This window comes from Plectropomus leopardus, chromosome 6 (genome assembly GCF_026936395.1).
Source record: "Plectropomus leopardus strain MGB_pleo_1.0 chromosome 6, ASM2693639v1, whole genome shotgun sequence".
Taxonomy (NCBI): Eukaryota; Metazoa; Chordata; class Actinopteri; order Perciformes; family Serranidae; genus Plectropomus; species Plectropomus leopardus.
The window spans coordinates 32,030,140-32,055,846 of NC_142181.1; the positions used below are offsets into that span (position 1 = coordinate 32,030,140).

Genomic DNA, 25,707 nt, shown 5'->3' on the forward strand with positions numbered 1-25,707 from the left:
TTACAGGTGTTTACATCCAAAGAACTTCAGTAAAATTGAAATGCATGGCAACTAATTGAGAAAGGTGTTTATTTGTCAAAATGTGTTGCCACACCATACCAGTAAAAGGGACTGGGTATTTAATTGAGACGAGGCCGAGACGAAGTTTTATGGTATCTGTGGTTTGCAGAACGTACGGTGCCAACATTTATTTTGGTGATTCTGTGGAAACATGGCAATCTCTTTAGACAAAAACGGCTCATTCTAAGTTTACAAAAACTCAGAAATTCTTCCTTTTTAGGTAACTACACACAAAAACCCCTACTTATTATTTTATTTTCACTTTTTGTTAATATATCCCCCCAAATCCTACACACTGGACCTTTAAAACGGTTAAAGAACAATTTTTGCCTTTTAGAAACAACATTTAAAGAAACCCTTGGAACAACGGCTATCTAGTAGAAGGGACAGGACATTATCTAACTTTGTCAAAAGAAAGCATGATGTTCACTTGCTGTCATTGCTCAACTAAGTTTCAAGTCTCTGCAAGTTTCTTTTCTGACTGGACCTGGATAAACTGAACCCAGTGGGCTTCTTAAAGGTTGAAGATCAATGTGAGAAGCGTGTGTTTTTTAAACAGTCAGCAGTTAACGTTAAGAGCAGGTCATTTGTGTTTAATGGAGCTAAAAGCTAAAGTCAGCCGCACAGACGCACTCTGTACCTGCAGGAATATTATCGTCTGATTCTTCATCAGCAAAGCAAATGTGTGTCTGTCTACAATCATGTCATCAATGGTGAAGGGTGTGTGAGGGTGATGTTTGTACACACACACACACACACACACACACACACACACACACACACACACACACACACACACCTCTGAGATGTTGAACATGTCATCATCATCATCCCTCCGTGTGTGTTAGTGATGGGTTTAACATGTGTCGTACAGATTGATGGCGGAGAGCGTTGCGTTCACAAGTGAGCGATTCACTCCTTCACAGGCAGTTTGTTCAGACGCTAAATCTCGCCGTCGCATGTCAACAGGTCTTTCAGCAGCATCAACAACCCTTTTCCAGGACAAACATGGCGTTTCGTAAAGCTCTGGAGATGAGTTTTTATGTTTTCCTAAAGCAGGAATGTGTGAGGCACGAGGAGACAGTGGTGGCTTGTTCTCACTTTCTCTGCTCAACCCCTCCCCTCTCTCTCTTTCTCTCCCTCCCTCTCTCTCCTCTAGCCCTTTTAACACTGTCTGTTCAAGGCAGGAATTTTGTGCTGTTATTCTGCCTCGGAGTTACATATAAAAGGTATGACTGCAGAATGGGGGACAGAGTTGTCTTACCTTTAAACTGGCAGTAACAGTGTAGAATCAAGGTCTATGTGAAAAGGACAGCTGGCAGGATGGGACAATTGGCATAACGGGTGTGACGTTTTGACAAAGTGTTGTGTATGCGACCCACTGTAGGAGATTTAAAAAGCAGCTAGCAGCTGTGGATGTGCATGCTGTATGTCATACTAGAGACCGATGCTGTCTTATTAAAAGTCACACCCTTCTTGCCTCTTTTGCTTCTGGGATGCTGACATACTGTCCAAAATCACACACTGGAGTGGCATAATGATGCACCAGTGTGTGATTTTAGAGCCCTACCATTGACGTTGTCACATCAGATCAGACAAATCAATCTGCACCTTGTAAACTCTTTTTTCATGTATTCTTTGACAGGTACCTTATCATATGCTGTTCAAAATTGAAATCAAATGTTTTAGGCAAAGATTGCCTGTTAGTTTTGGTTAAATGCTTCTGGCGACTGAGCTGTGGAAACTCACCTTCTCTCTCTCTCTCTCTCTCTTTCTTTCTTTCTCTCTCTTTCTCTCTCTCTCACACACACACACACACACACACACACACACGCGCGCACCCCCCCCACACGGTTCATGTTTTATAGGCCCCAAAAACACTGGTGGTAGTTGTTTTAACACTGAGTATATTGTACTTGCTGTAGTTCTACCTGACAGGCAGGAAATCCAGTCTGCCCAACACTTTGCACCTGGACTCCTGCCTCCCACCCCTCCTCCCTTCATCAACCCCTTCTCCCTCGGACCTCCCTCCGCTCCTCCTTTTCATTCATTGCACCCAGACTTTTGTTCCCTTCCCCATTCTCTCTGCTGGCTTTTCTTAATGAAAACCATATTTATACAGCACCTTTAAAAACAGTTGACAAAGTGCTTTGATAAACAAAGCACAAGCAGAAATGGGATATATAGGATGCAGTACAACAACAGAAAGCCAAACAGTCCTCCACACAGGTGAGACGCAACAAGGGTAGAGTTAGGATCAAATTAAAACAAGCAGACAAATAATTCAAGAAACAGGATGTATAATGTCAATATGAAATAAAAACAAATAGACCAAAACCAAATAAAATATGCAAAAATAAATTAAAGGGAAAAAAAAGAAATAATTCATTAATTCCTCTAATTTTCTCTCCTCCCTTCATTTTTCCCCTCACCCAGATTTCCCTCCTTTTTTCCTGTTTCTCTGCCTACCCTCCTCCTTTCTTTATTCTTAGCACCTTTTCTCCCTCCTCTTTTTCTGTTTCTTCCACTGTTCATATTTTCCTTCCTCTACACTTTGATTTCGCCCTCAGTTTCAATGCTGCTGCAGCCCGCTCATTCCTCTCTACCCTCTATGATTCATCCCTCCATCTTTCCCATAGTCCTCTTTTTCATGTTCTTCCGTCTTTCCTCTCTTCCTCCTCTCACGTCTCCCAACATATAAGTTTTAGTAATTTGCTCTTTCTGCTATTTCTCCCTTATCTCTCCCCCTTTGTCTCCTCCATCTGTCATTGCTTCCTTTGTTCCTTCCCTCCATCCTCTATTCCACCAACTCCTTCTTTTCTGTACTCATTTCCACATTTATTCCACGTCTCCTTTATTTTTCACCTTCTTTCTCCCACTCCCTTCATTTCCACTCCTCCCTCTCTCCCCTCCTTCATACTTTCTTTTACTTTTTACCTTTTTTTGCCTTGACAAGAGGAAACTCACATGTTCAACCAGTAGTTATAAAATTCTTTCCTGTGTCAGCTGTTTGTTGAGTTGGGGCTGCAGCTGTGGTTCAGGGAGGGTTTGGGCAGAAATAGTTGTGTGCTTTTCTTGGACTGGCTGCAGTTTTTTTAGACTAAAGCAAAGCTGTACTGTTCTCGGTCTTACTGAGTGTTTTGAGGTGTCAGTCGTTGGCATGGTAATTGACATCAAAATCATTATTTGAATGTTCTGTTTATAGAAATTGAAACACATGTCTTTGTTTTTGCTCCCATTTTTCACAGGTTTCATTGAAAGATTTCAGACTTTTTTTATGCACTCAATAGATACATTTCTGCAGAATTCTGGTCACAAATCCATGTTAGTGAGCACTTTTCCTTTTCAGAGATTATCCACCCAGTCTCAGGTGTGGCATATCAACATGCTGTTAAAAAATTACTACACAGATGCGCCTTAGGATGGTCACAATAAAAGGCAACTCGAAGGCCATGTTTAGAAGAGGATGGCACTACTGAAAAGGGAAAAGTCTCTCCTTTGCATTTAAAAAAATCTGTGTTCATGAGGACATTGTGAGAACGATCCTTGTGTACAGGGATCCGTAAAAACAACCAAAAATGCTGTAGTATGCATGCCAGGCCAGTAGATGGCGGTGTAACTTTGTATTTGCACAACATAAAAGAACACCATACTCAAGTGCAAAGTGCAGCTGTGCGCATTGCCAGTTTATGCAGTAACAGAAAGGGTCGCGTTTTAGAAAAATTACAGTCTAGAACCTGGTTTAAAAAGTTCGCCTCTTTTAGGCCCCCAAAATGCCCTTGTCATGTCAATGAAAGGCAAAACTGCAATAAAGGTTTAACTTTTCATGGAAGAACCACCCCAGCAAGAAATTTTTGGTTCTGAAAACATTCTTAGAATGTTGCAATGCAATGATACAGCAGTTTTCAGTGGCAGTTTTCTTTCTAAAAGGTAGTGTAATGCTCTCTAAAAACATCTTAAAAACGTTTGATAACATGGTTACAACAATGTGCCCTAATATTCTAAAAATATTTTCAGTGGCAGGTTTTTAACATTAATGGAATGTTAATTTAGAGTAGGCTAACATGCTTTTAAAGTTAACATCCCAGCTATCAATTTTTGGTTCTAAAAATGTTCTGAGAATGTTAAACTTCAACCAATGCTTCAGTAATGTTTTCAGAGGCAATTTTTCTTTTAGTTCCCTAAATGTTCTTCTTAGAGTTTGGTAACATTCTCTGTAAACAACAAAAAATGTTGAAAATGTTTTTTTATTGTTAGCATATCACATTATATTACATTAAAAAATTTTTTTTTAAAAAAAGTCTGTAATTTCAGTCCTCAGTAACAAGTTCTGAATGTTGCTCTGAAAATGTTTCTACTTTGTTCTCATGTAATATTGTGGGAATGATTTATAAAAGAACATTCTACGATCTGTCGCCTCTCACCACCACCAAAACATCCTCAGAATATTGCCGTTACAACATTACGGCTTAGTTAGCATTTAACTTCATAGGAACATTATTTGAATGAAAAGTTCTTAAAACATTCTTGAACGTTCTTTGAACATTAGATGTTATTTGTTTAATTAATTAATGTTTAATTAATTTTATTTGGAAGCACCTTGCTTCTTCCCTTCTTTTTACCCCTCTTTGTTTCCTCTCCTCTCTTTTTTATTCTCTTCTACCTTTTTCCTCTCCTCTCCTCAGACACAGATTGAGATCACTGAACATGATAGCAGTTGAGTTTATTTATAGCCTCAGAGGAACGTACATGGAGCTTACTCTAACTTCAGGGTGGGCACAGGCCAACAAAACCAAGTCGAACACCTTAATATAACCTGAAAAAATAAAAGAAACCAAAGCACAATAAGATTAAGGAAGGTTAACAAAATAAAAGCCCATCCTTTTACCTCCAGCAGAACAAAAGCCATTAGTATGGAAAATATATGATCAGAGTGATGCTGTGACTCCTCTGCATTGAGCTGACGCCATCTTGGCTCCTTGTGCAGTGGGCTGCCATCCAAAGCAAGCCAGTAACCTACAGGAGCCGGTAACTGGTTAACCAATGGTCTCCTCATCCTGCGTGGAGACCACCCTCACACTGACAAAAAGAGACATATTTCAAAGTTCTTCCACACACAATGTTAAAAGTTCTAAATAATTATAAACGCAATTTATTGAATCTTGTCAAATTATTTAAAAAAGGAAATATCAGCGTACAGTATGAAAATCTACTAGCTGAGTATATGGCTAACCTTTTGGGAAGGAAACATGTTTCCATTTTCTAGTAAGAACTTTTTACCTGAAATATTGTGCTGTCAGTGACTAGCTTTTTGAACAAACGCTTCTATTTTTACTTGAAGATGTCCCTCTGCTTGTGTGGAAGTCTTGCTGTCAGGCACAAAGCCAATCACCCTCCTCTTCCTCCTCCTCCTCTCACAGCTCCTGACAGCTGAGATGGAGACAGAGCATCTCTTTGCAGGGAAGATGCTCACCTCAATTAGTGAAGTTTATTCACTCACTAGTTTTTTAAATTGGAGCTTTCACACGTAAAATTGCAGACTCAGAAATACAGTCTTTTCACACACTCTGCCGCGCTCAGCCAGCCTGAAATGTCTGCATGTTTCAGATGTTGTTGTGACTAACCCTCTCTCCCCTGTCACTCGCTTTCTCACCCACTTTCACACTGCCTCCATCGTTGTTCTCCTCCAGGTTTTTCCAGGCGTGACATTGAAAACCTGACACAGTGGCAGACTATTTATCCCTTACACATACAGACAGACAGACAGCCATGCAGAGGCTATAAAGTGCCTTTCACTGTATCTCTTCTTTTCATGTGCAGCGTTTTGGACAGTTTTATTGGTGCACACAAAAGACAACAAAAGTTTATGGTGGTGGATAGAAGAGGAGAATGGGTACAGTGATAAAAGTGCTGCAGCACAAAGTCAAAAACTGTGAATCTGTGTGAGTGGTTGCAGGTTTTAATAGTTTGTTCAAAAGTTACGTCTGTGTGTTTGCAGCCTTTCCTGATCACAGAAAACATGTGGCCTCGTGGTTGTGTCCTGGACTGCCAGAGGGGGCGCCACAGAGCCGTGTGTGGCAGCAATGGCAGGTTGTATAAATCGCTGTGTGCCTTCCAGAGGGCCCAGTGCATCAACACACAGCTCCGCCTCGCTCCACAAGCTCACTGCTCAGGTACACACCTTCACAGCTACATCAACACTCACCTGATGTTTCCCATGTTGCTCAAAATGTTGACTGACTGCAGCTCCCTGAGGGAATATTGTTGTGTTACTTTAGTTATGTATTTTTTTAAAGGATAGGTTTGTAGGATCTAGTGGCATCTAGTGGTGAAGATTGCAGATTGCATCCAGCTGAAACTTTTACAATGTGCCAATCCTGAACTCCCAGTTATGATGCCTTCAGTGCTCATTTTTCAGCCAAATTATCCACAGAGGTACAGCATAAAGCAATTTCACTTTAAAAATCAGTGTTTCTTCTGTACTGTTTGTCTTGTCTCAGATTGGCCGCTGGCCCAGAACATGCTAATGTGCGCCCACTTTTTTTCTAACTTAAGATCCAGATGTTTGTGAGATTTTTAGCTGGAGCTGAATTATCCACAGAGGTCTCCTGCTCTACAAACACTCCTGGTGATTTAATTCAGTAAATATACTGAATAGTAAGAAAGTAGTAGAAAAATAGTAGAAAGTTTCATATTAAAAATTGGTGTTTCTCTGACAATCTTGGCTTGTTGCGTAGGGGCTGCTAACTGCTGTGTTTAACCCAAAACCACAAATGGCCTCATCTGGGGCCAGTGTTTGGTTTGTCTTTTCTGGTCTACTGTAGAAATGTGGCACTGCAACATGGCAGTCTCTGTTGATGAGGACCTGGTCTCTGTGTAGCCAGCATGTTTATACAATGAATAACCAGCCCATTCAAAGGCAATGAAAACACAACAATTCTCATTTTCAGGTGACTTTACACTAAAGAAAACAGACTTACTGTATTATATTCCAATTCTGCCAATATATACCCCTAAATCCACTCTGCACCTTTAAAGCATGAAACAGTACAATACTTTATATAACATACAGGCAAAAATTAACACAGTATATAAGGATACTGATTTCATTTTTTGGGGATGAAATTAAACACAGCGAAGCCCCAAAAAACTTAAAGTTATTATAATTCTGACCTTAAGAGCAACACGAGACTTAAAGAGTAACTATACCTGGACAAAAAGTCTTGCTTGCATTGGCATCGAGTGGTTACAGCACCATCTGTCTGTGTGTGGGATAATATATTGATACAATATCAATATTATAATATGTATCTAGATATTGTCTTAGATTTTGGATATTGTAAAATTGTATGAAGTACAAATAAAAATGTATTGACTTTGAAATGCAGAGTCATATTTATCTTATTGGTTTATAGCTATTGATGTAATGTGTTAATCAGGTAAAAGTGGGGTTCAATTTTACTCTTTGCTGGGTTGTTGTGAACTTCCTCCCTGGAATCAAGAATGTTTCATCCTAATCTATAACATTACATCACATCACAATTTATCTGCTGATTATATGGTGTATCATTAATCGGAACCAGCAAAGTCACTAAAGTTACAAAATAAATATAGTGGATTTCAACGTATTGTACAAAGTGGAGAAAAGTAAAGTAGCAGACATGGAAATAAAAGTAAAAGTACAATTATATCAAATTGCACTTAAGTTCAGCAATAATTAATAATAATAATGATAATAATAATAACTAGCACCTTTAAAAACAGTGTTTACAAAATGCTTTGACAAAAAAAGCAAAGCAGAGACAAGAAACCCGAGAGAAAATAACAATAAAAGCCAAACAATAATGTCGAGACAAGAATTAAGAGAGAATTTAAGATTAGAGGCAGAAACGTGTTAGGAAAATACAATAGCAAAATAAAGGCAGTAAACAAAGAATATTGTTAACAATAATAGTAATAATTTGCACGGTGAAAACGAGATAAAATTTTAGATTAAAAAAATTGAAAGATAAATTAAAAGACAAAAAAAGGGCAAATTAAAAAGAGACATACTTGAGTAAACATGCTTAGTTACTCTTCCCCACTGAGCACGTCGATTTTTGTTATGTTTTAGATCCAAGTCAGTCCAAATGCCAGCTGGTCCGGGCTCAGGCTCTGGAGGCCAGCATCCACAGCAGTGGCGGCCACGTTAATACCGTAGCTGCCATCTTTGTGCCAGAGTGCAGTCCAGATGGTCACTTTCTGCCGGTTCAGTGCCACAACCAGACCGGATACTGCTGGTGCTCCCTGCCGGATGGCAAACCTGTCAGCGGGACCTCAGTCCTCCATCTGATCCCCGACTGCACAGGTCAGATAGACTTTATTCACTTTAATACATGTTGCACCTTTTATACATTTAGAGAGGACTTTGTTTAGTCTCCTGCTGCTGCTCAGGAGGATCTTCTAATTCTGTTACGTAATATAAATCTGCTTGAAATTGTGTGCATTTTTCACACTGACACTTTTTGTTTCCATAAATCCTCCCAAACAGAGCACATCACCAAGCTGACTCAGAACACGGATGCAGATTCAGCTTCAGTTAAAGGTGAGAAAGATGTTTTACTCCAAATTCACAAAGACATTGCACAACATTTGTATTCTTCACCCTCGAGATATCGTCTTGAATATCTGTGCTCTACATTCCCTGAAAGGTTAGCTGTGTATGTGTCTCACTTTGACGTTTTTCTGGTATTTCTTGGTGTGACACTGGTTGTTTCTATGTCGTTAACTGCCGTCCTCTGATTCTTCACGTATTCCTCATTTGTTCTTTTTCCTCTCTCTCTTTTCTCTTCTGTTCCAGATGAAGTTGGTGAACCTGAGCCTACGCTGGACCCCAGAAAACCTGCAGGTGACACACTAAACCACAATAAAACAGTTACCATGACCACCGTCATGCATTTAGTGCTTAGATTAAAACCTCCACACCAGCACTGAATATAAGTTTCAGGTGGTTTGATATGGTGCTCTCCACAGACGAGCACCCGCTCCCTATGTCGATATAAATGGCTCATTCTAACGCAACAAAAACACAATTTTTATTTTCAGGTGATTATACACTAAATAAAACATACTTATTATATTATATTACATGTCTGTCAATATATTCCCTGAAACCCTACACACTGGACCTTTTATTACTTGTTTTTCCTGTACAGTTTGTTAACTTTCCTTAAAATATACAACTAAATCTTAGCCTAAGTGGATCTTGAAGCAGCTATTATCAGTAATTCTTATACAGCATTTGACAATGTGAAGATGTCTGTGGTAGTGATGATCCTGCAGAAAATTATCACCTAAATCTGCAGCTTCTCTCGACTGTACAAAACTTTAATGAGTTTCAGATGAAACTCATTTTCACCTACATTAAATCCTGATGTTGATTATGGTCACCTCCTGTCTGCAGGAACAGATGAAAAACACTTTATAGGAAAATCCAAATATACATCTGAGCAAAAGCTGGTGTCTCGACCACATTTAGATGTTTTTCTCTCTCCTGTTTTGCTGTAAAACATCACAGACGGTCGGCTGCTGTGTGTGATTAATTGACATCACATTTTGGGACTTTTTGGTCATTGATACTCACCTTTCCTCTGCTCCTCTCTGCACAACATCTCCACAAACAGAAATACCTTTCAACATTCAGTGACACTAAGATTTTCTTGTCTAGAGCTGACCGCTCCTCCGTTCTGGGTGACCATCCTGATGAACTCTGACCCCAAAGGAAACCGCTCAGTCCGACGACCCACGGGTAAGACTCAGAGTGACTGCTGCTTGATATAAACAAGAGGGTCTGATGAATGAATGAATCATTTTGAATTCATGAATGAAAAATTTTATTTCGGTTACATGCATCATGGGAAACGAAGATTATTTCTCACAAATTTTCTTGAACAGTAACTGAAAAAGGAATAGGCTGAACAGGCTGAAGCCCAATGCTTATTTTTGCCTGTACTATATCAACCAAAGGAATACCCATGTGTATGTGCAAGTATGTGTATACATATGTGTATGCATGCATCTATATAGTAAGTAAGTAAGTGTGATGTATATATATATATATATATATATGTATATAATTTTTTTTTTGCAAATTTTTGGATCATTTCTTCGTCTGCCTGCTTCCAATGTTTTTTTGTTTTTTTTTAATAATCCAGCCTATTTACCCAGGTTTTGTCAGTAAATGTCCTCAGAGATTCACTGATGTATATTTGTGTGTCTGCACAGACAGTCCTCAGACGTGTGAGCTCGAGCGAGCATCGCTGCTCTCTCAAATGAGTTCAGACTGGAAAGAAGAGCGTTTCATCCCAGAATGCACTGCAGATGGCCGTTACAGCCCGGCACAGTGTCACGCTGCTACAGGTTACTGTTGGTGTGTCAGAGTGGACAGCGGCCAGCCGCTACCAGGCACCTCTGCAAGGTATTCAGTCAGTCTGTTAGTTCTGTGGTTCTCAGTCAATTTGTAAATTCATTTTCTTTTTCTTTCATTCTCCCTTCTTTTTATCTTCACTCTCCCTCCTTCTTCTTCCTCTCCTCTCGTCTGATCGGATATGACAGGTTTTTTCAGGCACAAAGCATACACTGAGTGCTAATGCACAGTGGCATTTCATCCTAGTCATCCAATTTTACACCAATTACTAAATCTGATCTCCAGGTAGGCTCCCCTTAAAAAAAACACACAGAACAAATCAGAATAAATTGCGGTCGGATGGTTTTCTTCTCAAGGGTTTTTTTTTTTTTTCAGCGCTGTCGATGTTCAGCGTTGGATGTTTTCATGTGATTGTTTTCTTTGCTTCACTGGTGTGAAGAAAACTCCTGTAGGCATTTTTCATATGGACAAGCAGTGTGTATGTAATGTCTGGTTATAAGTGATTAGAAAGTCATTTTAACATGAAAAGACATTTTGACCAGTTAAACGAGCCATTTATTTTTTGCAGATAAATACGGGAACACTGAACTGCCAGGCCAGAAAAAAGAGAGACAAAACCTATCAGTATCAGGTAATACCATGAAAAGTTTCTCGGTATAACAAGATGTTTTTTACAATGCCACTAAAGAGACATGGGGAAGAAGAAAAAAAAATATGGTGAAAAAAACATTTGATGGTAGAAAAAAATTATATGGTGAAAAAAAATTTATGGTGGAAAAAAATTGATGTGGAAAAAAATTGATGTGAAAATCTGAAAATATCTTGTTATAAAAATAAACTTGTCATGCGATTACCTGTTACTGAACTTTTTTTTGTCTGGCCTAGCAGTTCTGTGCTTTGATAGATAAACAAAACATTTCTGTTACTGGATTTGTCAAAATATAGCATCACATTAACAGTTAAAGCCAAAGACATTTTGAATTTCATTTTCAATATGATGTTTTTAGAAATGTGTCAATGGCTTTCAGAAAATAAATATTTAAAATTTGATATTTTCCTGCATGTTCTGTTTCAGCTAAAAATGATTTAATTCTTGGCCTTTCTACTTCTTGAAAAATATTAAACGTGTAAAGTTGTTTGACACTTTAGTTGCTCTTTGTGTCTATGCAGGAATCGCATCCCAGAATGCACTGGGGCAGAGGAGGCACCGACAGACAGAAGGCACAGGGAAAAACCTCTTCCTGGTAAATATGAGAGTGTCTGCTCCATTCATGGAAAAGCAAAAATAATCTGCCATATGTTTCAGACGTTTTCTGTTGTCGGTACCAAAAATCACCTGCAGCAGTTTACAAGAATTTAAACGCCTCCTCCTTGTTACTTTATTCATAATTCATAAAACATTTTGTTGTCCTGCTCCTGAGGGAGGGGGGAGGCACAGAGCAGCAAAAAGTGAACATGGAGGGGAGTCAGCATCTTCAGCAGTTAGGCTGTCAGTCTCCTGTGTTCTGTTCCCGCAGGATGTCCCGGAGCTCGGAAGAAGCAGTTCCTACAGAGTCTGGTTAGAGCTCTGCAGCTGGAAGCAGAGCATGCTGGGAATCTGAGTCCTGACCAGTAAGTCTGTCCACTCTCTACTGCACATCACAGCAGGTTTAGTGACAACTTCTGTGTCCAGAATAATTGATGTTTTTTTTAATATTGCTTTTTCAATTCACAACGGATACATAGATACCACCGTCAAAACTTAGTCCAGCCCACCAGTCAAATTATGCTCCTTTTCCATCTTGAACCTCAAAGGATGCATGACTTTCCTCTGGTCTGCTTCAGTGCTGAGATTCTGCTCAGAACACCAAATGAAAACCAATTTCACACTTCAGTGATCAGCAGAGACCTGATCAAGTACCTGATTAACTGATGGGAACTGCTAGAGGAGCAGAACAGACAAACTCCATCTGTTTCCCTCTTGTATGCTTCTCTTTGCCAATCAACACTTCAGTACTTACCTCATCCCCTCCATCTGTCTCTCTCTATATTCACTTACACACTTTCCTCTCTCCCTCTGTTCTCGTTTTCACCAATCTTCGTCCTGTATTTCACCCTTTCCTCTATCTCGCTCTCTCAGCCAACTCCCAACATTTCCATTTTGTTGTATAACAGAGGCCTCGTTATGTCAAACATCACGGCTGCAAACTCACTCACATGATGCCCAGGTTTCATATCTATCATTATTTTTTTTGCCTGGTAACCATGTATTTGCTGTTGAATGAATTCCAGCTTTTCTTTGTGTTTTTTTTTGTGTCCGATACAGAAAATTGAAGTGAACTGTGGTTTTTGCTTGTTGTTAAACTGATAAGGGAGCCACTTGGTGATTTTGTGTTTCAGTCGGCTGCCATGTCCTGCTTAAATTTGATATTTATCGAGTGCTGTGGGATACAGTGAAGAGAAGTGACTGGTTTTCAATATATCTAATTTCAGGCAGAGCTGAAATTATGGGGGAGCTACATGGAGCTCTATTCCTCTGGAAGAGTCACAAGCTCCCCAGAAAAGGGAAGCTTTAAAATATTGTAGCCTAATTTTTCATGTCACCGATTGTTTTCTGAATAAATGTATATTTTTCCACATATTTAGGTTCCTGATGTAAATAATATGCTAATAGTAAAGCACTTGTTAACCCTTTGGAAAAAAAAAACACTTATATTGCTCTTCGCACAAAATTTGCATTAAGAAATATTATACATTAAATTTGTTTTCTACTTTCATTGAGTTTAGTTTTTACCAACATCAGTCCTAATAATAAATGTTAAATATTCCTTAATTTTCAGAATTGTAACTCTTTAAATGCCAGGTTTTTGTCATGATGTCACTGTCTTTTTAGATGAAGAAAAAAAAATATTTTCAATATACTACATGCTAAGTAGATTTTTTTCAATGATTTGCAGCAACACTGATTGTGACAGTGCATCCAGTGAAAACAGAATGTATTTTCTCCATATGTAATATTTGGATAAAAATGCCATTATCAGGTGGAAATAGTAAAAATTACTAATTCTAAGGCAAAAGTCCACAGTGACACCCAGAAATAATACTTGCTTTGATGGCTGTGGGATCAAAAATGTCAGTTTGAATGTCAGTGGAGCATTTTTTGCACTTAACAGTATGAATGTAACAATTTTGTTTACACAGTGTCTTTTGGACTTATTGTGGGAGCTGAGCTTGGAATTTCAAGATGACACAAAAAAATGAAATCTTGCCAAAATGTATGCCAAATGCATGAACACAGCCAAAATTATCAAACAATGAAGAATGAAAACTGCATAAAATGGGTCAAAGAGTCCGTAAGGGTTTTAAGGTGTGTTTAAATGCGCATAACATTGTCCAATGATCCTCTCACCTTTTTGGTTCTGTGCCGTCTCTTTTCACCAGGCCCTCCAACACACCTCCCTCCAGCTCTACTTTTACATCTCTCAACACTCCATCCCCCTCCTCCCCGTCCTCCTCCGCTCTGGAGGTCCCTTCTCCTGCTGCTCTGGAGGCTGTAGAGTCCTCAAGCCCAGAGGTCGTGCTGCGGTGGCACTTCAGACAGCTGGACGTGGACTCCAACGGGATGCTAAGCGAACGCGAAGCTCGATCTCTTCGTCAGTTTCTGCGACAGAGGCTGAGGCCACGACGGTGCGCCAAGAAGTTCGCTGAGTACTGTGACAGAGACGGAGACCGAGGCCTGACGCTGGTGGAGCTGAGGGTCTGTCTGGGCCTCTGAGGTGGGTCACAGCCAGGTTCCCTATGACTGTAATCTAAAGCATTAAATTTTTATTTGATTTGATCTATTTCAAACATGTAGAAAAGAAAAAAGAGAAATGAGTTAACAAGCAAGCAAGCAAGCAAGCAGAAAGACGAAGAAATTAATATTTACAGACAATGAAAAACATAGAGCAAAAGAAATGGTCAAACACATGATGAGTTGGTTTATATATTCGAAAAGGAGTGCTAAGTACAAATTTTTATAATCCCTTCTCCATAAGTTGTTGAATTTTAAGTAACCAGCTTCCTTATTGACTAAAACCTTTACTCTAATTAACTAAACATATATGCATACATTTAAATGCCCAAATATCAAATATAAAAAAGGGGAAGATAAACTCGCTAAAAAAATAAATATTGAGTAACCACATTAATAAACAGTAACCCTTGTAAACACCTGGTGATGGTCAAAACCCCCTCTCATCTTCATCAAAATCATGTTTTTATACAGTATATAAAGTGGTTCATGGCTGGACATTGTTTAAGCTCCACACTGAAACTGCTCCAAAGCTTTACTCCATAGATTTATAGAGGAAAACTTTTCCTGGTGGAATGATCACTGCAAGATTCGAACAATTTTTGAATGTTTCCTGCTGATTATTTTTAGCCTTAAACATTATTTGTGCTATTTGAAATTCCACCAAATCTATAAATTTTAATAGCTTTGACTTAAAGAATGAGTTAGTGTGATCCAGATATCCAACATTGTGAATGATCTGTATTGTATTTTTTTTTTTGAAAATAGAGAGTTAATGTAATAAACTTTTGTAGTTATTGCCCCAAACCTCCGCATTATACCTCTGCATTATGAGTTGGTTTTTTTTTTTGTTTGTTTTTTTTTACTGAAAGGGAAAGTTCACTAAAAAATGAAAATCCAGTCATTATGTGCTCATTCCTCTACCACACACAGTAGTTTTAAATCTGACAAAGGGACTTGTTGCTTGCTGCCAACCCCAGAAGTCAGTGGAGTGCAAATACCGCGAGCTCTCGTTGCACGCTGAGCTACAGGCTATAACAAGACTAAAAAACAGACACCAGCAATGTTTGTCAAAACAACTTGGCACGTCGGGGAATTTCTTAAGACGAGCAGTGTGGAGACATTTTGTGATTTTATTATATATATTTTTTAACATTTGAATCCTGGTCACCATTTGCTTCACTTTTTTTGGGAGATGAGTGCAATGCCTTTTTCCTGTCAAACTCTGGCAGTGTTTTGTGGACTATAAAACACTGATATAAAATACCGATAACACCGCACTTTCCATTGGCACGAGGGTGAGTGCATATTGATTGAATTTTCAGTTTTGGGTGAACTGTCCTTTTAAACATTTTCTTCAAGACAACATTTCTTCACTGCACATCATGTATGAGGGTCAAGTAGTTTATTAACGAGTATTTTTAGCATCCCATGCTTTTTTTTTTGTGTACTATTAAAAACGATGCACTGAACAGCACAAGACTGCTAAATGCTAGTAAATACTAATGCTATTAGGCTGGGGAATAGAGAACAACTTGGCACGCCAGTTTAGCACGGTTATTGCTAAACTGGCGTGCCAAGTTGGTCTCTATTCCCCAGCCTCGACCACGTCCACATTCTCCTCCTCCTCTTCTTCAGACTTTTTTTGACAAATATATAAATGCCACTACAACAGTACCTCAATTTTTTGTTAACAGTGTAGCTGCACTAAACTTATAAGATTGCGAAAATCTCACTGTCTGCAGGAGGCGTTAGATAATTGTGGCAACACTGAGGAAAAAAATTGTGGCATAATGTAAGTGTAAACCAAAGCTGAGACGTAAGACAATAAAAAGTGGCAGATTGGTCTCCTGCTAATTTTCACTGTCAAAAATCTGTGTTGACCCCAGCGGTGCAGTCTAGAAGAAAAAGGTGGGCATGTTCAGAACAAATCAACCACTTAACCTGTTTCAGAGCAGGTGCACCAGCTGGCAAAACGACGGGGGTCTGAGTCCCCACTCCACCTCCAGCTGGTGCTCAGAGCAAACCTGCAGTCGACATCATTTTCTACCTCAAGCTACAGTGTGTGAAAGTGCAACATTGAGGACATTCTATCAAATTTTTGAGGTTTTATTCAGTTTTTCAGGAGAGAGAAAGTTATAAATGACTCAGACAATTAAATATAGCTAATTTACACTCTTCCTGCGATTAGGCTTTTAAATGTAGGATTTAATATTTCTAATATAATGATAGCAGAGTTCATCCTTCCCTGTCTTATATATTTCTATTGAATTGCTACCTGAAACCTGAGCAAAATGGTTTCTTTCAAAAACAAAGGAAATGGACAGTGAGCAACACATGGACCCAAAAACTGCAGAAATTAGTTAAATGTTACTAAACAGTACCTGAAAATAAGCAACAGAAGAAAAGTAAAGAAACAAAAACCACAACAAAATGACACAAAAAGTGCAGGAATTTAAAAAATACATGTATATTTTTTTCCTGTTACATAATTTTACATTTATGTTTTATCAGATAATTCTCCCCCCTCTGTAAAACAAATTTTCAGGTCATTTTTTTAGCCACCTTTTACTAATTTCTTGCAATCTGTGGGACGTTTCTCTCCAAGCTGAGTGGTAGAAGCAGTATTCAGGTCAGTAAAAGGAACTATTATGCTTCTCCATATTTTTTTTCTCATAAATAGTGTAGAATGAAAGATGCAGGACACACACACACACACACACACACACACACACACACACACACACACACACACACACACACACACACACACACACACACACACACACACACACACACACACACACACACACACACACACACACACACACACACACAGAATTTCCCTCTCTACGTCACGGAGCTAACGTGGCCCCTCATTGGTCTGCTGTCTGAGATAAAAGCGTCTTTTTCTACTCTCCTGGTTGTTGATCCCCAGAGATCCGAGCGTTTCGGGCTGGCCGCCAGACAAATTACACCCACCACTGTCTGAGTGTTTATGTACTTTTATGAAATCCAAACAAACATGGGCAGCAGTTAAATGGCCCGCTTGTCAGTGAGCCATCAGTCACAGCTCGGCCGTGACACCAGCTCACTAATCAGGCGGCTGCAGACGGCCATGGCAGCTGGAGGGGAGAGTGTGTGTGTGTGTGTGTGTGTGTGTGTGTGTGTGTGTGTGTGTGTGTGTGTGTGTGTGTGCACTCGCGCATATATATAACAGGGAACATACTCATCGTTACACAGTCACCAACAGGGAACGGCAAACCAATAGGGACATTTTTTAAGTCCCACTTGGACATGCTCTAAATCATCATAAAATCATGTGTTATGGCCTCTGGTGAAATTTTTCAGATTTTGCCAAGAGGGGACCAAAGTGTGTGTGAGTGTTTATATCCATATTCAGAGCTCTCCCTCCTGGTTGAGCTGAGATTTGAACGACCCATTCACACACGTCGCTTTTAACACTCTTTCCCCAGCAGCCTTTCAGACTGCAGATGGGCCGTTAAACAGGCTTTAGTAATGTTAATGTGGGTGACATGAAGGCCATAGAATGTAATGTATCAAATATGATACAAATAGCATGATAGGGTTAATAAAGACACCAGTCTCCTGGAAACGTGATTTGTTATTAGTCTTTGCATTAAATTCAAGGCTTGGCTTTTAGGTGATTTCATAAGTTTTAAGCTCTATACTGTATTAAAATAAAGGGCTACCCAGAAGGCAGGAGAGAAATCAGTATTTTAGAGCCTTAAAAAAAGCAAGAAAACTATAATCCAAGCAGAATAAACCTTTACATAAAATGATCAGCAGTAAGATTTTTTCTTTTTAGGTTTAATTATGTAAAATGATGTAACATCAGACCTTGACTAGACCTTTTAAAGTTGTTCAGTCCCTGACGATACTGGACCTGACCAGTTTTCACGAAAGCACTGAATGTCAATCAGTTTTTCAATATACTTCAATATACACTCTCAGTCTGTAATGCATAGAAATGTAATTTGTTTGTGGGTGCACATTATAGAAAAACATGTCCATACATAGGATAATGCAATATGAGTCCACTGTTGGCTGGTACATAATGACAATTAGTTCCTCTTGGATAGCATGGAGGACGTTCACACTCCACCATGTAAAGAATAAATAAAATGAGATAGATAAGACTTACACAAAAGAATCTCACCTAAATAATTCAAAAAATTATTCTCAACTATGATTACAATGACTGTGATTATTATAATTATAACTAATATTTTATAAACAAACTATAAAGGCTCAGTTTTAGTGGATGGCTTAACCATCTAGCTTGACACTGTTTTTATTAACACGGCTTCCCCAGAGGCAAGGAAATATTTTTAAATCTAAAGAAAGGAGAAATAACAATAACAACAATAATAATAATAATAATAATAATAATAATAATAAGGGTAGGAAGAAAATGTGGAGAGAAAATACCAGCAAGATCTTTACTAATTTTAATGAATTGCTTAAATTAGTTTATTATCAGAATTTAACTTAACCTTGAGATTAGCTCAATCCTCCAAAACTCCTTTGAGTTTTAGATGCACTAGAAGCACTAGATTTCTGTCAATCTTACAATGTACATATGTTTTTTTTCTCTATAATCACAGGAATGCATTTTATTTGCTGATCTACTCTACAGGCAAAAGAGGTCCACACTTGTGTAGTATAAAGCAACAGGGGTCCACAGTTGGCTGGTACATAATGACACAAGTTACTTGTAAATATATTTAAACTAAATCATGTAATTTTTTTTTGCTTCTAAAAGGATCTGTAAGTATGTATTTTTGTAACTGAACATAAAGGCTCAGCTGCTAGGGATGTCTTTACCATTTTATAGCTTGACACTGTGTTTAAAAAAGGAGCTACCCCAGTCCATTCTCATTGTTAACTTTTTCAAATACATTCCCTCTGTCAGTGCTTTTGGCATACCTGCATCAATCTGGATCATGGCAGGATGATGAGATGAGAACATAGCCGGACAGAGCCAGCGGCATTGTTATTATACGCCAGTAGACAGCCAGACAGCATGAGGCACATCTGCATACATCTTATGTGGTATAGCATCACTTGAGAATATGGATGGATATACTCAAACGTCAATTTAACAGTTTTTACAAGCAAAGAAATGCCATGCAAGTTTTAGGTTTTATTTTTGAGGATTTAAAGTTTTTTTTTCTATTGGGAAAAGAATATTAAAACAAAAATGTTATTTTTTTTTAAAAAAAAGGAATAAAGTTTCATCATCATTGAATGATGCCTTTTCAGAGCCAATATTTGCATAAAATGAAGCAAATAATTTAAAAATAGCTTTGTTGGTCCAAAGTCTTCTTTTGTAAAACATCAGAGCCACTCAGAAATACTTTAGAGGGCAACTGAGGAACTGAGTGGATTAGTTGTGGGCAGACATACAGTGAAAATCAGATTTTAACCGGTTTAAATAGTTAAGAATTCTGTATAGTTGCAGTGATTTGACAAAATTGCAGGGTCTCCCAGAATTCACAGGAATCAGCTGAATTTGGCATTTATTGTTATGGTTGAAATCCAATGTATGTGTGCCCATCTATAGGAATACATTTTATTTGTCGCCCACATTACAGAAAAAGAGGTCCACACTTGAGTTGTATAAAGTGACATGAGTCCACTGTTGGCTGGTATATAAATGACACAAGTTCCATCTTAGATATATAGTATAGAGTGACATTCTATTTCAACATGGATAAATGACAAAGAATAGGAAAAAGAAGTTATATTCATTATTGTTCAAAGAAAATAATCTTACAAAAATGTAATAATAAAATTATTTATTTTTTTAGTAAATTGTAGATAGAAATATCATTTTAGTTTTTTCAGACATTGCTTTTTGAATCGCAGGCACCTGAATAAGTTTTTGAGTTGCTGTTTAAGAGTGTGCTCCTTTTACCTTGTGTTGAAAATACATTGACAACTCCATCATGATATAAATGACTAGAGCAATCTTTAATGGTATTTATAATATGGAGGTTTTTAGAGCAATCAGTTTGTCTCAGTTACAGGGATAAGTCAGTTAGAGGAATGATTAACCTCTGAAACCTCTCTGTTCAACTGCTGAGATGAACTATTTCAAATTCTATAGGTTTTTGGCTGTACTTTTGGCTGTACTTTAACTTTAAATTCTAAAAGGAAAGTCAGTCCACACTTTGTCCCTCTTGGCCTGTACAAAATGACACTTCTTGTTTTGTTTTGTTTTGTTTTGTTTTATATTTTCTCCAATGTTTTAAATTAATCTTAAATCTGCATTAGACAGACAAAATTATACACATTACTAGATCTCAAGAAAACCAAAACAACTACAACTACTAAAACAACTAAAGAAATATAAACAGCCAACAATACAAAAACTGCAGAACTAGGATCAAAATAGGATTCACTTTCAAGTAAAATAAAAAAATAACGCTTGAGAGATTTGGATTGATTGTCTGCTGTGTACCGACCTTAAAGTCTTCTGTTGTAGGAGAGGAACTGAGAGTTTTAAATGGGTACTGGCATGCAAAATTACCAGCACATTTATGGATTGTGTCTTTAACAGAGGCTGACTACTCATTTTGTATTGATTAAATGATTTTGCCATCTCTCTGTGTGCATGCTGCAGTGACCAGAGGGACTTATTATTATTCAACACAGTTTTGGTTTATATGAAGAATTTCAAATTCTTTAAAGGGTTTTTAGTTTATGATGTAAGCATTAAACAATCCTCCACATTGACTGAGTGGAGTGTCCAGCACCCATGTGCCTTTTAAGGTTGCCTCTGAGAAATGAGGACTTGGAGAGGGTGAGGGTCAGCTGGTGCAGCTCTGTGCCAGGCCTTGATTCTCTGCAGTGTGGGGTTGGTTTCTTGTTGTTGATTTATGGTCAATAGGCCATTCCACATTAAGCTTCAGAGATGCTAATTTATATTAGCTAGAATGTTACATCCAACTCTGACTGCCTGAGACATGGGTCTGTCCCCTGTCCTGGTTAAGTGGCACACAGTGCTTATTTTAGCTGGTACAACATCTCTGGATTATTGGGAAGAACATCCTAAAAGCTTACAGATTGGGCATATAATTCTCCACTCAAATTCTACTAGCTTGAATACTGATACAAAAGTAGTACTTTTTTACTGGATAGTTAAATATTTGAACATATTTAATCACCTAATAATTACATGAATTTCATGGCGACCCATGGGGATGTTACATAGTTTATTGTGCCGAGTTAACATTTAATTGTTCTAATCATACTAAAAGGTTCGGTTTCAACTATAGGAGTAAACAAAATTAAAGAGTAAGAGTGATCGCCCTGATCATCATGTTAAACATATTCAGGAAACAGAAATAAAATGTCAGAATGCAACATTGAGCCAAAGAAAACATGGTGGATTATTGTAGTTTTGTAACATAGGTTTTGTTATTGATCTGTAATGTTGAATTTATGTAGTCCATTTTTTCACCTCCTGAACCCTTTTCATTTGAGCTGCAGTGATAAATTTAAAAAGGTTTATTAAATCAGTTTGAACTTATATATATGAAAATAAATAGTTTTCTAACCTATAAAACATTTAATGGGGGCAAACGTGTATGCATGCTTAACACAGCGCTGAGAAACAAAGCATTTTTAAGTGACTGTAAGATTTAAAACAGCAAATGCAACTTTAAAATGGCCTCCCAAATATTACATATGTCAAGATCCACTACATGGTATTTTTTAACAGTTTAACAATATACCATCAGTAGTGTATCAGTGTATCAGCGTACCATCAGTAGTTGCAATTTATTTATTAGTTATCAAGTAGTATTGACAAAAGTGAAATTAACAGTCTGTTAACAGCCAGCTTAGGAAAGATGACACTGACATGTAAAATTATCAGCACATTTATGGAGCGAAATGCATCCCTAAAGGAGGTTAAATGTTCATTTGTTTGTGAAAAAATTGTTGTTCATCTCTCTAAGATGTTAAACATTTGATTCAGTGGTGCTCTGCATTATTAAGTAAGCAATCACATGGTGTTATAGATATATTGTTAGATTTATGAGCCTTCAGTTGATGAAGCTGACAAAAATATGTAATTTCCTCTACACTGAAGAGGTGGAGTGACCAGCACCCATATGATTCTCAGATCCTAACTTTGAATGTTGAACAGTGGAGACTGCTGCCACTGAGAAGTGAGTGACCTGCAGTGAGTGAGGGGTTTGACTCTGTGCAAGTCAGTCTGTGAAAATCTGTCAGGCCTTGATTCCCTGCAGTGCGGGGATGGTTTCTTCTAGCTGACGATGGTCGTTAGCACATGACACATTGAGCTAAGGGGTTGCTAACTTCTCATATCCAAGATGCTGTATCTGATTTAGACTGACTGAAACGTGGCTTATTCCCCCATCCTGGGTTTAACAAGTAGCACACACTGCTTATCTTGGTTAGTACAACATCCCTGGATTATTGGGAAGAACACCCTGAAATTGTACGGAGTAGGCATACAATTCTCCACTTTAATTCCCATTTTAAATACTGTTTTTTTTTTCAAAACTTGTACTATTATGGATATTTAAGTAGTTGAACATATTCAGTTACCTAATGATTACATCTGTTATTTCATGACATACCATTTTGATGTTGCACAGGTTATTGCCTCAAGTTTACATTTCATTATTCTAATTATAATAAAAGGTTCTGTTTTAACTAAAGAGGTAAAACAATACTACAGAATTAGATACTCTGTAAATCATCTACAAACATTATTTAGATAGTTAAAATGTTGTCAATGGTTATTGATTGTATGGAGTAAAACTAATTTGGCCCTTTTAAATGTTTTATAGGTGAGCTACATAAAGAGTACATGTTTGTGTCCTGATTGTGTGATTATCATTTTAAACACATATATGAACAGAAAGTCAATGTTGACATGCAACTTTGAGCCAAAGATAAATGTAGTGGGTTATTGTTGTTTTGCAACTTTTGTAACCTATTAAAAATTTAATGAAGGGCAAACATGTATGTATACCTTACAAAGTGCTTAGAAAGACATTATTTATTAAGTGACTCAAAAGATTTAAATAGCAACTGCAACTTTATAATGGTCTTCCAAATAGTATTTCAAGATCTGCTACATGGTATTTGTTAACAGTTTAACAGTTTATTACCATTAGCAGTTGCAACTTTATAGAAACCATCCAAACAATGTTTATAAACAGTTTTCAAACCAACTATTAATAGTTAACAAAGTGTTATAAATATTTGGTCTATCTATCCAAGAGATATTTATATTGTATAATTTATTTTTTTTGTTTTTACAAAGGTTTACAAATTAGTTGGAAACCATTAATACTTAGTTTATGTATTTATACAAGACTGTATAAGTCTTGGTATTTGACTAATAAAATAACAATCTATAACATTACTTATAATGGGTAAAGTTAATTAGTTATCATTTCTTCATTGGTTATCAAGGAGTATTGACAAAAGTATAATTAACAGTCAGTTAAATTATTAATGATGCCTATAATACAGTATTGCCAGCTTCAGAAAGATGATACCGACACGTAAAATTACCACATTTATGGAGTAAGATGCATCCCTAAAAGAGGCTGAGTATTCATATGTGTGAAAAAAATGTTATTCATCTCTGTATGATCTATGTACATTTGATTCAATGGCTTTGTGCATTCTTTAGAAAGCAATCTGTCTTTATTACATTCACACACAGTTTTATAGATATATTTTTATATTTACTTGGCCTTCAGTTGATGAAGTGGACAAAAATATATAATTTCTTCTACACTGAAGAGGTGGAGTGACCAGCACCCATATGATTCTCAGATCCTAACTTTGAGCGTTGAACAGTGGAGACTGCTGCCACTGAGAAGTGAGTGACCTGCAGTGGGTGAGGGGTTTGATTCTCTGCAAGTCAGTCTGTGAAAATCTGTCAGGCCTTGATTCCCTGCAGTGCGGGGGATGGTTTCTTCTAGCTGACGATGGTCGTTATGGTCGTGAGGACATTACACATTGGGCTTCAGGGTTGCTTACTTCTCATATCCTAGATGTTGTATCTGACTGAAACATGGCTTTTTCCTCTTTCCTGTGTTAAACAAGTGGATGTTGGGTAAGATAATGTTAAACTGTAAAGAGTAGAAATACAAGCAGAATTCCACATTTGTCGTCAATTGCACAATTGACTACAAGCTATTCAAAAAGGAGTTAAACATGTTTTTCACATGAAGAAACATCTGCTGGGAAGTGACATAATAACCACATGTATGTAATATCACTGAAATAATTGAAAGGTAATTATTTATTAAGTGGCCCTCTAAAGCAGTAGGGCATCTTGGCTCTCAGTGGCTCTGTTTGTCTGAATTTTTAACGCAATGGCCATCAGAAACACATTAACATTAGTTAAACTTTAAGTGCTAAAGAGTTGTTTCAGTTGACAACACTGGAATGTAAAGACCTGTAAAGCTGAGTGTCAATGTAAACTTATTTTAGCAATCTCACATGCCTTCATGCACACTCTCTGTGCCGCAGTGACAATGCTGTATACCAGCCCTGTATTTGCCAACTAATTTACAACTCTATGTGTTACCAACTATAGTTATCAAAAACAACCAAAAATAGATATAACAATAATAAAAACTTAGTTCTGGGTTGCACAAACCTCTTTGAATGGGGTCAACAGAAGATAACTAGTGAAGGCCCATTCATAGATGTGTATCCTGCTGTGATGGTTTTGAGATGAGGTGTTGGTGGCTCATCACCATTTCAATGCCCATCAAAAACACTAACATACCAGTTAAACTTTAAGTGCTAAAGAAAGGTTTTAGTTCACAATACTGGAATTTAAAGTCCTGTAAAGCTGAGTGTCATTGTGAACTTATCGTATTATTATATTATTTATTATGTGCCTTTCACTTCATGCACACTCTTTGTGCACTGTGACAATGCTGCATGCCAGTGTGTGTAGTATATGTTATAGACTGTAGTCATTAAAAAACAAACATCTTTGAATGGGGTCTAGATTAGATAATGCTAAAATACACTTACAAACACAGGTGTTTCATCCATCACTAAAAAACTATTCATTTTGAACACAATGGAACACATTACAAAACAAGATATTTGGTGTTCAAATCCATTACCTATCATAATAGCATGAAAAAGGAGCCTTGAGAAATACATAAAAGAGACAAGGCTAAAAACCAAAATGAATGGCAATGACCTTTGACCCATAAAGCTGCACTGCATTAAATACCAACATGACTGAAGGATATCACAAAATGAGCTCGGGGACACTAAAACCACTGACAGTGGACACAGTTTATCACTGTATCTATAAATGCAAATTAAGACTTAACTATGCAAAGTGAAAGCCAGATATCAGCAAAATCCAGAAACACTGCCAACTTCCCCGGACCTGAGCTCATCTGTCACGTCACAGTGAATATTA

The 25,707-nt window shown here is 37.6% G+C and overlaps 1 protein-coding gene across 1 annotated transcript in view; it reads left to right on the forward strand.

The window, feature by feature from the left end:
- LOC121943723 (SPARC-related modular calcium-binding protein 1-like) overlaps positions 1 to 25,707 on the forward strand; it is a 36,139-nt gene that overhangs the window by 3,364 nt on the left and 7,068 nt on the right. Inside the window, exons 2-10 of the mRNA XM_042487316.2 lie at positions 6,059 to 6,233; positions 8,174 to 8,407; positions 8,591 to 8,644; positions 8,900 to 8,947; positions 9,767 to 9,847; positions 10,324 to 10,516; positions 11,636 to 11,709; positions 11,983 to 12,076; positions 13,886 to 14,220. Coding sequence (XP_042343250.2) covers positions 6,059 to 6,233; positions 8,174 to 8,407; positions 8,591 to 8,644; positions 8,900 to 8,947; positions 9,767 to 9,847; positions 10,324 to 10,516; positions 11,636 to 11,709; positions 11,983 to 12,076; positions 13,886 to 14,219 — 1,287 coding nt within the window. The 3' untranslated portion in view covers position 14,220. The remainder of the gene's footprint in view (positions 1 to 6,058; positions 6,234 to 8,173; positions 8,408 to 8,590; positions 8,645 to 8,899; positions 8,948 to 9,766; positions 9,848 to 10,323; positions 10,517 to 11,635; positions 11,710 to 11,982; positions 12,077 to 13,885; positions 14,221 to 25,707) is intronic.